Raw genomic sequence first — 13,611 nt, forward strand, 5'->3', positions numbered from 1 at the left:
AACAGGTCGAATCAGTAAAATAAAAACATAATAATCTATATATAATGATAAGTTTTTTTTTCTTGTTTTAGTGGAAAAAGTAATAGTGCAGTTTTAACAATATTATGATCGTCACAGATCTACAAATACTCAAAAATTGCACTAAAATGGCACAGCATTGTTAAAATTTCAATTATTTTTCTGAGGAAATTTCAGGTTGTTTAGATTATTTGCATTTTTTGTGAAAGGGTTTTGAATTTTTACTGTTTTCACTCTAAAACAAACATTTGGAGTTGACATTATTTATTATTTATAGGTTATTATGCTATTATTTTAAGCATCCACAACTTATATGTATTTATATTCAGCCCAATTTGATCTCAAACAGGTCGAATCAGTAAAATAAACACATAATAATCTATATATAATGATAAGGGTTTTTTTCTTGTTTTAGTGGAAAAAGTAATAGTGCAATTTTAACAATATTATGATCGTCACGGAACTACAAATACTCAAAAGTTTTACTAAAAGGACACAGAATTGTTAAAATTTCAATTATTTTTCTGAGGAAATTTCAGGTTGTTTAGATTATTTGCATTTTTTGTGAAAGGGTTCTGAATTTTTACTTTTTTCACTCTAAAACAAACATTTGGAGTTGACATTATTTATTATATATAAGTTATTATGCTATTATTTTAAGCATCTAGAACTTATATGTATTTATATTCAGCCCAATATGATCTCAAACAGGTCGAATCAGTAAAATAAAAACATAATAATCTATATATAATGATAAGTTTTTTTTTCTTGTTTTAGTGGAAAAAGTAATAGTGCAGTTTTAACAATATTATGATCGTCACAGATCTACAAATACTCAAAAATTGCACTAAAATGGCACAGCATTGTTAAAATTTCAATTATTTTTCTGAGGAAATTTCAGGTTGTTTAGATTATTTGCATTTTTTGTGAAAGGGTTTTGAATTTTTACTGTTTTCACTCTAAAACAAACATTTGGAGTTGACATTATTTATTATTTATAGGTTATTATGCTATTATTTTAAGCATCCACAACTTATATGTATTTATATTCAGCCCAATTTGATCTCAAACAGGTCGAATCAGTAAAATAAACACATAATAATCTATATATAATGATAAGGTTTTTTTTTCTTGTTTTAGTGGAAAAAGTAATAGTGCAATTTTAACAATATTATGATCGTCACGGAACTACAAATACTCAAAAGTTTTACTAAAAGGACACAGAATTGTAAAAATTTCAATTATTTTTCTGAGGAAATTTCAGGTTGTTTAGATTATTTGCATTTTTTGTGAAAGGGTTCTGAATTTTTACTTTTTTCACTCTAAAACCAACATTTGGAGATGACATTATTTATTATTTATAGGTTATTATGCTATTATTTTAAGCATCCAGAACTTGTATTCAGCCCAGTTTGATCTAAAATGGGCTGGATCAGTTAAGTAATAATAATATAATAATAATATTAACATAATAACCTGTATATAAAATAAATTATTTTTCTTGTTTTAGTGGAAAAAGTAATAGTGCAATTTTAACAATATTATGCTCCAGCTTCTTACAAGGATTTGCAAATGCACAAAAACACTTAGTAACAGGCATAGAATTGTTAAAATTTCACATATTTTCCTTAGAAAGTTTTTGGTTGTTTATATTATTTGCATTTTTTGTGGAAAACATTATGTTATTTTACTTTTCTCGCTCAAACAAAAATTTGGAGTTGCTATTATCTATAGGTTATTATGCTGTTATTTTACTGGTTTGACCCACTTTAGGTTATATTGGTCTGTATGTGACCCCTGAACTAAAATGAATTTTAGTTTATATCATTTAAATCTAATTAATGCTCTGACCAGTTATAGGATGAAAATAGGCACTGTAGTTTGTTTGTTTTTTTGAGTCATTCCTTCAAACAATTTGCTGTAAATCGAATACCAAATATGTATTAATCCACTTGTTAGCATAAAGGTACAAAAAACTACATATTTGTGATTTATTTGTAATGATTTACTCTGGACTCTGAAAGTTACTAGTTGTATTTTTTGAGTATTTCATATTTTGCTAAACTTTTTGGCGAGATGCTACACATAACACCTTTTGTTTGTACAGCGTGCAAACTTCAGGCATCATGCTGCGCTGTGATTGGTTAATGCGGGTTAGGTGGAGGGATGTGCAGCTACAGAGGAGGCCAGTGCAAAAGCAACACAACAAAATCTTATGGCCAAAAACGGCCAATCGTCACCTTCCCCGCTGTCGGGAATCAGCCAATCAGAGGGTGCAGCATTGGAAACTTGAAACAGACTGAACAGGATGAAGTGAACAGAGAAAAATGAATTTGGAAAAAATGAATGAGATGAGGGGGGAAAAAATGAAAAATGAAGGATGGAAAATGAGAAGAAAAGTGAGCTCGAAAAGAATTGAACGAACAAAGTATTTTAGGCAAAGGAATTACAATAAAACCAATGTGAAACTGTCTGAAAAAGCCAGTGCATTTCTGGAAAATGGTTCCCCCCCGTTACGCACAGATACACTGTATAATCACCTTCAAGCATTTTCAACATATTAACAATAAAAAAAATAAAATAGAGAACAGCAATACTTCAAATTACAAAAGAAAACAACTTGTAGGGACCAGGAAATACACAGTGTTTTGTGAATTTAGCTTTTTTTTTTTTTTTTTTTTTTTTACGACTTATTAAAGGTCGTTTTAACTGATTTCTATAAAAATACAGATTGTCCTAAAGCACAGGTGTCAAACATGCGGCCCGGGGGCCAAATCTGGCCCGCCAGAGGGTCCAGTCCAGCCCTTGGGATGAATTTGTGAAATGCAAAAATTACAGTGAAGATATTAACAATCCTTTTAGTTCAGGTTCCACATTCAGACCAATTCAATCTCCAGTGGGCAGGACCAGTAAAATATTATCATAATAACATATAAATAATGACAACTTCACATTTTTCTCTTTGTAAATGTAAATATTTTCATGTATTTACACTAAAACAAAGTATAATTTCGCAAAAAGTGTGAATAACCTGAACAAATATGAACAACCTGAAATGTCTTAAGTGAAGTAAGTACAATTTTAACAATATTCCGCCTGTTATTAAATGTTTTGTGTGTTTGTAGATCCACTGTGATCTGTAAGTTATAACATAAATGTGTAAATGATAAACTGAGGCAGAATATTGTTAAAATTATGCTTATTTTTTCAGTTTGTTCATGTTATTCACATCTTTTGAAAGGATAGTTTGTAGATGTAAACCTTTTCACAATGTAAATTTACTTTTTTCACTCTAAAAGACAGATAAAAGTTTGGAGTTGACATTATTTATATACTGTTATGTTATTATTTTACTGGTTCGGCCCACTTACGATCAAATTTAGCTGAATGTGGCCCCTGAACTAAAATGAGTTTGACACCCCTGTCCTAAAGTGACTGTCGGTTTGATTTACAACCAAACACATGACTTTTACACAAAAGAGATGCTGGTTTTGTACCCAAATAAAAAAAAAATTAAAATAAAATAAAACAATAAGTGCGGATTTAATATCGATTTAAACCAGATTTCTGACAGATTTTCTGAATGAAAAATAAAAACCATAAATAATGAGGCCTATATAAAGTGACATCAGTAAGTTTATTTATAATAATCCAACATAACAATGTGAAAAACGTAACCTAAACTAAATATTAAAAAAAAAATATATATATATATACTGTTTTGGCATTTCCATTGCACATCTCTGTGGTGCAGAGTTAAGGTGCAGGCGTTCAGATGCACAGTCAGTGAACGTCAAAGATCACGTGGGTTTTTGAACGTGTTTTGCGTCACTTTTGGAGGAAACTAACAACACTGAGTCCTGGCTTTAGGGTTAGAGTCGGAGCAGGAGATCCAGGCTGTTCTACCGAAACAAACACCACACACTTTGTACATTAACCCTTTCATGCATAGTGGTCACTCCAGTGGACAGTTCTTCTCCAGCTGTTCTCTTGTATATTCATGGGTTTTGTTGTTTTAGTTCCATATCAGCCAACACAGTGGACACTTCTGCATATGTAACTTTGCTGTTCTTGATAAACCTGATCTGTAGTAATATGTTTGAGTGTAAATCAATTGTTATTAGACTGTAATTATCATTTTTTCTTTAACAAAATGGGTTTTTTGTATATCATCTCCATGAAGTGAGTAATAACTAGTATTAGAGTAGGTTTAAATATGAGAAAATATCAGATTAGCTGCATTAAAAGTGTTTACAGGGTGGGGAAGCAAAATTTACGATGAACATTTAGTTGTTTTTTCTCCGCAGGCACTACGTCAATTGTTTTGAAACCAAACATATATTGATATCATAATCATACCTAACACTATTATCCATACCTTTTCAGAAACTTTTGCCCATATGAGTAATCAGGAAAGCAAACGTCAAAGAGTGTGTGATTTGCTGAATGCACTCGTCACACCAAAGGAGATTTCAAAAATAGTCGGAGTGTCCATAAAGACTGTTTATAATGGAAAGAAGAGAATGACTATGAGCAAAACTATTAGGAGAAAGTCTGGAAGTGGAGGAAGCAACAAAAAACGTACCAAAGCTTTTATTAAAGCTCTCAAATCCAAAATCCTAAAGGATCCAACCAAATCCATGAGAAAAATGGCAACTGAACTTGAGGTAGACAACAAGAGCGTTAGAAATGCAGTAAAATATGATTTGAAGTTAAAATCTTACACAAGAACACCAAAACACTTGTAGACAACAAGTGTTTTGGTTTGATTTTGGATTTGAGAGCTTTAATAAAAGCTTTGGTACGTTTTTTGTCTCTTCCTCCACTTCCAGACTTTCTCGTAATAGTTTTGTTCATAGTCATTCTCTTCTTTCCATTATAAACAGTCTTTATGGACACTCCAACTATTTCTGAAATCTCCTTTGGTGTGACGAGTGCATTCAGCAAATCACACACTCTTTGACGTTTGCTTTCCTGATTACTCATATGGGCAAAAGTTTCTGAAAAGGTATGGATAATAGTGTTAGGTATGATTATGACATCAGTATATGTTTGGTTTCAAAACAATTGACGTAGTGCCTGCTGAGAAAAAACAACTAAATGTTCATTGTAAATTTTGCTTCCCCACCCTGTAACTTTGCTGTTCTTGATAAACCTGATCTGTAGTAATATGTTTGAGTATGAATCAATTGTTATTAGACTGTAATTATCATTTTTTCTTTAACAAAATGATTTTTTTGTATATTATCTCCAAGAAGTGAGTAATTACTAGTATTAGAGTAGGTTTAAATATGACAAAACATCAGATTAGCAGCATTAAAAGTGTTTATATTTCATAATTTTCACTGTATATCAGTAAATACATGTTTCTTTGCTTCAGAAATTAAACGCATCGTATCTATTTGAGTGGACATTTTTGCCGCTCCATGAAAAATAGGTTCATAAAAAGCTGTCAATTGTTTTTTTTTCATGCCTGAAGAGGAATGAAAACAGGGGGGAAGAAAAATCATGATTAAGGTTCTCATAATTCATGCATGAAAGGGTTAAGAGCCACATGTTCCTGAAGATTCAAAGCAGATTTTATGTAATGTTACTCTTTAACCCTTTCATGCATAGCGGTCACTACAGTGGACAGCTTTTCTACAAAGTAATTTAACCTGAACTTCTATAACAGTACCTGCATAATATCTGCATGAGTGAATATAAAGGCAAGGAAATAAAATGTTATTAATATTTAACCCATAAAGACCCAGCGCTTCTTTGATGGTAGTTCCCAAATGATTTTTTTTTCTCTCTATTTAACCTTTAAGTATTTATCACCATTTATTATTATATTATCCTCTGTATTTAGCATTTTTTTTTTATCGTAAAGTAGGTATTTTATTATATTTAATCTGTTAATCATGTTGATGTTTGTTAAAACTCAGAGTAAATTCAAAGATTATTAAATCAGAAACGGGGAAAACAGAAAAAAAGTGACTTTTTCAGCAAATCTATCATTAAGTGTGTCCATCCACTGTCATTCATCCAACTTCACAGGTTTTACTGGTGAATCAATGTTGTAGAAGATGGAGTTGTTTCCACGGTAACTACAGAGCCTCTGAACGTCCAAATGGGTCATATCTGATGACCATGAAAAGATGACAAACTGTTTTTTTACACTAATTATTTACATTTTCATGGTGTTAAAAAATGTCCAGCTGAGTGGACATTTTTTTTAACTCCATGAAAAATAGGTTCATCAAAAAAATTTCAATTGCATGTTTTTTTTTCATGCCTAAAGAGGGGTAAAATCACTTGAGAAAAAAAAACAAAAATTGAATAAGGTTCTCATAATTCATGCATGAAAGGGTAAAATTGACTTTTTCTTTCCTAAAAGTAGATCAGCCTGGAACGAACCCATGAGACCCTGACATTCATTAAACGTACCACAGGAACTGAGATGATCGACAGTGGCAGGTTCTTTAGTATCGTATTCATGCATAAACCCTGAAGTCAGCTCAGTACGGTTAACTAATGAGTCTAGGATTCATTTACCAAGTGTTCATGTTAACCAAGTTATTTATGTAGAAATCACACATTGTACCCTCTGTAAACCTTATGACATACACTTTAACAAACATGAGCTAATATTAGTTTGTACCTCAGTTAATACATAAACCCTTAAAAGGTACGAAATACAAGAGTGTCGCACTAGTGTGTTTAGGTTGTTCTAGGACCATTAGTTATCTTTCATTTTTAACTAACATAACTAGTGTTGCACAGAGAAACTGAAGAACTTCGGAGTGAACGTCAGGTTTTTTGTCGAAAAACTGGCTTCAATCTTCCTCAAAGACATCAGTATATGGGCTAATACCATGGATGACACTTGTTAGCATAGAAATAACATTAGCTAATGTCAAAAATGCCTCCAATTTCCAACACAAAAGAGTCGACTTTTATGCAAAACACATTTTGCTCACGTCTGAGTTCTTCATTGTTTCCTCAGTTAATATGTAAACGCTTAAATGGTACAATAAAGAAGAGCGTCGCACTAGTGTGTTTATGTTGTTCTAGGAGCTGGATGTCTGTTTCTACTAGTTAACTTTCATTTTCAACTAACGTAGCTACTTTTACACAGAGAAACTGAAGAACTTCGGAGTGAATGTTAGGTTTTCTTCCTCAAAAACATCAGTATATGGGCTGATAGCATGGATGACACTTGTTAGCATAAAAATGACACAAGCTAATGTCAACAAAGCTTCCAAAAGAGTCAACTTTTATGCAAAACACATTTTGCTCACACCTGAGTTCTTCATTGTTTCTCTTCTGCTCCTCTACAGCAGCAGCAGTGTGCAACAATAGTTACAGTTAACATAAAAACTGAGTTAGCTAATGTAAACAAAGGCTGCAATTTAGCAAACATGAACACAGTTAGTACCTGGATACTAGACTCATTACTTAACTGTTAGTTTACACCTATTACTGCATTAATTAGTCATTAACGTACCCTTACTGTAAAGTGTTATTCACTGTACAGTTAGAATGAGTCTAGTATTCATTTACCAAGTGTTCATGTTAATCAAGTTATTTATGTAGAAATCACACATTGTTCCTTTAATTAAAAGGCCTGGCTGTAAACCTCATGACAAACACTTTAACAAACATGAGCTAATATTAGTTTGTACCTCAGTTAATATGGAAACCATTAAATGTTACAATAAACAAGAGCGTCGCACTAGTGTGCTTACGTTGCTTTAGGACCTGGATATCTGTTTCCATTAGTTATCTTTCATTTTTAACTAACATAACTAGTTTTACACAGAGAAACTGAAGAACTTCGGAGTGAACGTTAGGTTTTCTTCCTCAAACACATCAGCATATGGGCTGATAGCATGGATAACACTTGCTAGCATAGAAATGACATTAGCTAATGTCAAAAAAGCGTCTAATTTCCAACACAAAAGAGTCAACTTTTACACAAAACACATTTCGCTCACGCCTGAGTTCTTCATTGTTTCTCTTCTGCTCCTCTACAGCAGCAGCAGTGTGCAACAATAGTTACAGTTAGCATAAAAACAGAGTTAGCTAACGTAAACAAAGGCTGCAATTTAGCCAACATGAACACAATTAGTACCTGGATACTAGACTCATTACTTAACTGTTAGTTTACACCTATTACTGCATTAATTAGTCATTAACGTACCCTTACTGTAAAGTGTTATTCACTGTACAGTTAGAATCTAGTGCTGATATAAGAACATAATACTGGTGAGGGCTTCGTGTTGGACCATCCACTGTATATTAAGGCAGATTTCATACATTAAAGTCACATTAGGCACTGAATCTAAGCAGTGGAAGCTGTGAAAAGAGCTTTAGTCGCTTTATAATAAACATTAAGACTTAAAAAACTAAACTGAAATAGCCAAGACACTTGGAATGTACTAAGTTCTGATATTATGTATTATTTGGTGTCAATACATGTACTTTTTCGGGCTGTGAATAAGCACAAATTCACAACATCTGGGTTCATGCGAAGCCCAGAACCAGCCCTTGTTGCCCCCCACCACCACCCCACCCCCGTCCTATGCGAGCAGGGGGCCGAGCAGCTGGTCCTGGATCAGCTGGGGCTCCTGGTAGATCTGGCCCAACACCTCGTGCATCATGCAGAGCAGAGGGAAGCCCAGGCTCAGCAGCTCATACAGGAACATATAGTCATGTGAGTGGACTCTGACGTGGGAGCCCACAGCTGTCAAAGACTCACACACACTTCCCAACAGCCGTCCAGGCAACACACACACAGCCCGGCTAGCGCGCCTCGGCCAGCTTAGGCCTCGCCTAAGCAATGAAACCAGGGTACCTGGGGGCCGGATGTGGTCGCTGCCCGCCGTCGAGTAAGGCCCGCTGTCCAGAGACGACGATGGGAGGCGGCTTTGGTCGTCCTGCACCGAAAAAAAAAACAAAACCCACAAACAAAAGTAATAAATGAACATTACATCATATAAACATGGTTTAGTGAATGTAAAGGCTGCAGTTTCCCTCACCATTCTTCTTCTGAACCGGCCGAAACTAGTGCTGGACTGGCGCTGGGCGTAATGAACCTTACAGTAGAACTTTCCTGTCATGAAAGGAAACAAACAGCATGAATACACGGGATAGACAGATAGATAGATAGATAGATAGATAGATAGATAGATAGATAGATAGATAGATAGATAGATAGATAGATAGATAGATAGATAGATAGATAGATAGATAGATAGATAGACAGATAGACAGACAGACAGACAGACAGATAAAAAAAACAGAACACAAAAGCAAACACACCATACATTATAAATTAGAAGTATAAAAACAAAACTGGTAAAAAAAAATAAAAATTATTCACACCATTATTTACCATATTATTTACATCATTATTTACCATATTATTTACCATTGACACCATTATATACCATATTATTTACATTATTCAGTTATTTACCATATTATTTACCATTATTTACACCATTATATACACCATATTATTTACATTATTCACACCATTATTTACCATATTATCTACCATTATTTACACCGTTATTTACCATTATTTATCATATTACTTACCATTATTTACCATATTATTTACCATTATTTACACCATTATTTACCATATTATTTACCATCATTTACCTTTTTTTTTTTTTGCCATTATTTACCATATTATTTACCATTATTTACACCATTATTTACCATATTATTTACCATTATTTACACCATTGTTAACCATGTTATTTACCATATTATTTACCATTATTTACTATTATCTACACCATTATTTACCATATTATTTACTATTATTTACACCATTATTTACCATATTATTTACCATTATCTACACCATTATTTACCATATTATTTACCATTATCTACACCATTATTGACCATATTATTTACCATTATTTACAAAATTATTTACCATTATCTACACCATTATTTACCATATTATTTACTATTATCTACACCATTATTTACCATATTATTTACCATTATTTGCCACATTTTTTTTTTTACACCATTATTTCCATGTATTGCTAGGTTTAGTGGATCCACAGGTGTTAAACCGTTGAGGTCAGTAGATGCCTTTGGTCGTCGGTGGATGTTTGGGTCTTCATGGGTTAACAGTACCCACACATATACGTACCCTCCTGTGAGTGGAAGGTGTGTCCTCCCAGTCGTAGGGTGCAGTTACAGACGTCACAGCGGAAACAATCGCGGTGGAAGAAGTAGCCTTCAGCGCTGAGTCTCTCCATCACATACACCCGTTTGGAGCAGAAATGACAGATGTCGCTGCCACCGAGGCCAGAACCGACGCCTTTACGACCCACGCACTGGAAAGGAAGGAGATCAGGATGAAAGAGGACGGGGTTAGACTGATGGAAAATGGAGCAGTTAAACCACAAGTGTTAGGGATTATTGTTCACTCCAAAAGACATCTGCAAAAAAGCATGTGTTAGTCACTCACACCATAAAATAAAGGGACGTAAACAGTTAAAAGCAGCTGCACTTGTATTGTATGTGAACATAACTTCCTTAAAATAAGTTAGAAAGGAGAAGAAACGTGAAACACTCTTTTTCTAGTTTAACAGATATGGGTGCTTCTATGAAACTGGGTTTATTTTGGTATCTGGCAATTTTCCAGCTTTTTAGACCCAATAATAAAAGAGAAATGTAGACATATTTCCCCCCAGGATGTACCTAATGATGACCTCAAATAAATAATAATAAAAAAAATATATACTCTTGCTCTGAGCCATCCCAAAATTAATGAATTTTCAAAAAACATATTGGGGCCAAAAATAGGACCACAACTGGGACATTAACGCTACCTCGGTGTCAGTGCATTTGATCTGAAAACATGGCTGTAAATGGTCTTACATAGACTATAAATAAAGACACTGTGTTAAATTTGAGGATTCTAGTGGTTTTTCCAATCCAGACATGTGGGTTTTTCATGAATCTCAGTCTCATTCCAGGTTTCGTGTGTAACTCGTCGTGTCCACTCATGCTACATGCGGAACCTGCCCAGTTAAATACAAATAAATCATGAGTGATTTTGCAACAGCGGTCATTTTTGTGAAACACTCTGCCTTGCATAATTAGTTCGATTCCAAAAATGTACCTGTGAGAGCGTAAAAAGATATAAAAAAAAAAAAAAAATAGTAGCATGTAATTTTTGTGTCCTTTTTACTGTGTTACATGTGGATTTTTGTAAAAGAAATAAATAAATAAAAACAAAAAAATCTATAAAAATGTGTTTTATCTGAAAAATAGTTTCTGTTTTATCTCAGTAAATATTTATTTTTAAAATAGACCCAAAGTACTTCCAAATTTGCTTCATGACATTAGTTTGAATTTTTAGCCCCATGTCCTGTTTTTAGGAAACAGTTTCATGAAAGCACCCATATACTTTAATTTAATTTAATTTAAGATTTAATATACTCTTTACTCTTGTTTAATAGACACACACGCCCCACCCCCGAGTTTCAGCTGATTACCCACGTGAGTTTCAACCGCGATCACCGCCTAGTCGGTTGTCATGACGATGTGACAGATTTAGGCCGAGCAGTGATTAGACTGAGTTAAGAGCAATTATCACTTACACATAAGCACATAATACTTTGTTGTGTGCAGCAGGTGGAATATAGTGACACACAGTGAAAGGTGCTTCTGCTGATGCGTAGTTCATGTATTAGTTATATCCCCCGACCCCCACCCCCACCCCCCCGAAGGAGAGGCAAGGGCTTTTGTTTTTGGTTCCGTTTGTATGCAAGTTTGTTTGTTAACACTCTAGCAGCAAAACTATTGGTTGAATTCAGACCAAATTGGGTTTATAGATTGCCAGTGACCCAGAATAGATCTAATTACACTTTGGGAACAGTAGGTCAAAGTTCAAATTTTTTTATGAATTTTTAAAATCTTTTTTTCCCCTGTCAAGTTAGGCAGAGGTCAGGGCCCCACAGGTCACACCAGGCACCAGAAGGCCTCATAAAGAAGTGTAACACCCAGCATTTTAACCAATGTAAAGTACAGCTTAGTATTAAAAAGATGATTTGAACTGATGTATTGCATTAAATTAGATATATGTAATGTGATCAATAAGTATAGCTAAGAAAAGAATGTTTAAATGAATGTTGATTCATTTGTGATTACTGTGTGTAGAGGAGACAAGTTGAGACATGTTAAAGCAGTGAAGGGGCATGTTAGGACAAATCCAGCAGAAAAGGAGAAGTAAAGTAAGCAGCACCGAGCCATCTGCAGCTGAAGCTAACTGATAACGTTAAGAAAAGAGAAGTGACATAAACAATAGGCTATTTTCTGCACCCAAAACTGGTCAAGACCGGTAAAAAAGGGAAGTTCTGCCAGAGGCATTTAGACATTACTCATCTATCAATGAAGTCAACTGTCTAGGCATCAATGAGGTAATGCCTAGAGTTTGGTTAAAAACCAGAACCGCTATTATAGCATTTTCAGAAGTGCAAGACGCTCTAAGAAGTTGCGTGCCCTACGTTGTAAAACGTAGAGAAGATAACTCTGAGCGATGCTCTTTTGAGACCCGAAAGGAGCGTGGCAGATTGGCTTCGGAGTTAATCTTACTTCTCAAATAATGCTGGAGGTTCATCTGATAGAATAACTTTGCATCGACGGATCGAACTTTTAAAAGCAAAGACCTATTTCTTCAGATGACAAAGGACCAAAGACTCTTAAAGGCAAGAACTGTATTTTAAGAGCTTTTACCACCTTTTGGGGAACATTTGCCGACGGACCATCTGTTTAACAGACTTTTGGTATTTTTCTCCACTTTGGCCCGGACTGAAAAGGAAGAAGAATTTTTACATTTTCTTATTTCTTTTCTTTTACCCAGTATTTTAAGACAAACTCGGCAGCCCTGATCAAGCTGTTGAGGTTGTCTTTGCAAATTAAACTAATTTTTACCTTTTGACTTTTTACAGTAATTAGATTAAATTTGGTTTTTGATTTTTCTACATTTATTCAATTTCTCTAACTTCTTGACTTTTTCCTATTTAGGTTTTTTGAAACTGATTGAGTTTTAATTTTTGATTTTTATCCGAATTCTCCGGTTTTGTAACTTTTTCCGATTAATACTCGGTAAGTGATAATCCTAGTTTTCTAAATTATACAATTGTCTATTTTTACTAGGTTAGACCTTTTTCTATATTTAGTTGTAATTACTATTTTTACATTTTCACTTATTGGACTCTTTTTCTTGTTTTACAAATTCTTTAGGAATTTAAGTCTTTTCAGACAACTTTGTAGTTTAAAGAAGTTTTTCATTTTTATTCTTATTCGTCCGATTTTATCCGATTAAGTGAATTTTTACGAATTTATCCTATTGGATTCTTTTTCCAATTTTTCAATTCTTTATGAATTTGAACCTTTTTCAAAAGACTTTTGGAAGTCATTAGTTTTATTTCCATTTATCCGATTTTTCTCGGTTATTGGATTTTCTACGGATTCAGTCTATTCGACTTGTTAATCTAGATTGATTTTTGGATTCTATTTTTATAGTTTTACTTTTCCGATTTAACCGGATTTACAACACTTTCTAAT

The 13,611-nt window shown here is 33.7% G+C and overlaps 1 protein-coding gene across 1 annotated transcript in view; it reads right to left on the bottom strand.

Annotated features, from left to right (window-relative positions):
* The window catches only part of LOC115420571 (protein-methionine sulfoxide oxidase mical2b-like), a 323,437-nt gene that overhangs the window by 33,629 nt on the left and 276,197 nt on the right, over positions 1–13,611 (bottom strand). The window contains 3 exon segments of the mRNA XM_030135922.1: positions 8,858–8,939; positions 9,042–9,115; positions 10,184–10,370. Of these exon segments, the coding sequence (XP_029991782.1) occupies positions 8,858–8,939; positions 9,042–9,115; positions 10,184–10,370 (343 nt within the window).

The sequence above is a fragment of the Sphaeramia orbicularis genome, chromosome 6, assembly GCF_902148855.1.
Source record: "Sphaeramia orbicularis chromosome 6, fSphaOr1.1, whole genome shotgun sequence".
Lineage (NCBI taxonomy): Eukaryota > Metazoa > Chordata > Actinopteri > Kurtiformes > Apogonidae > Sphaeramia > Sphaeramia orbicularis.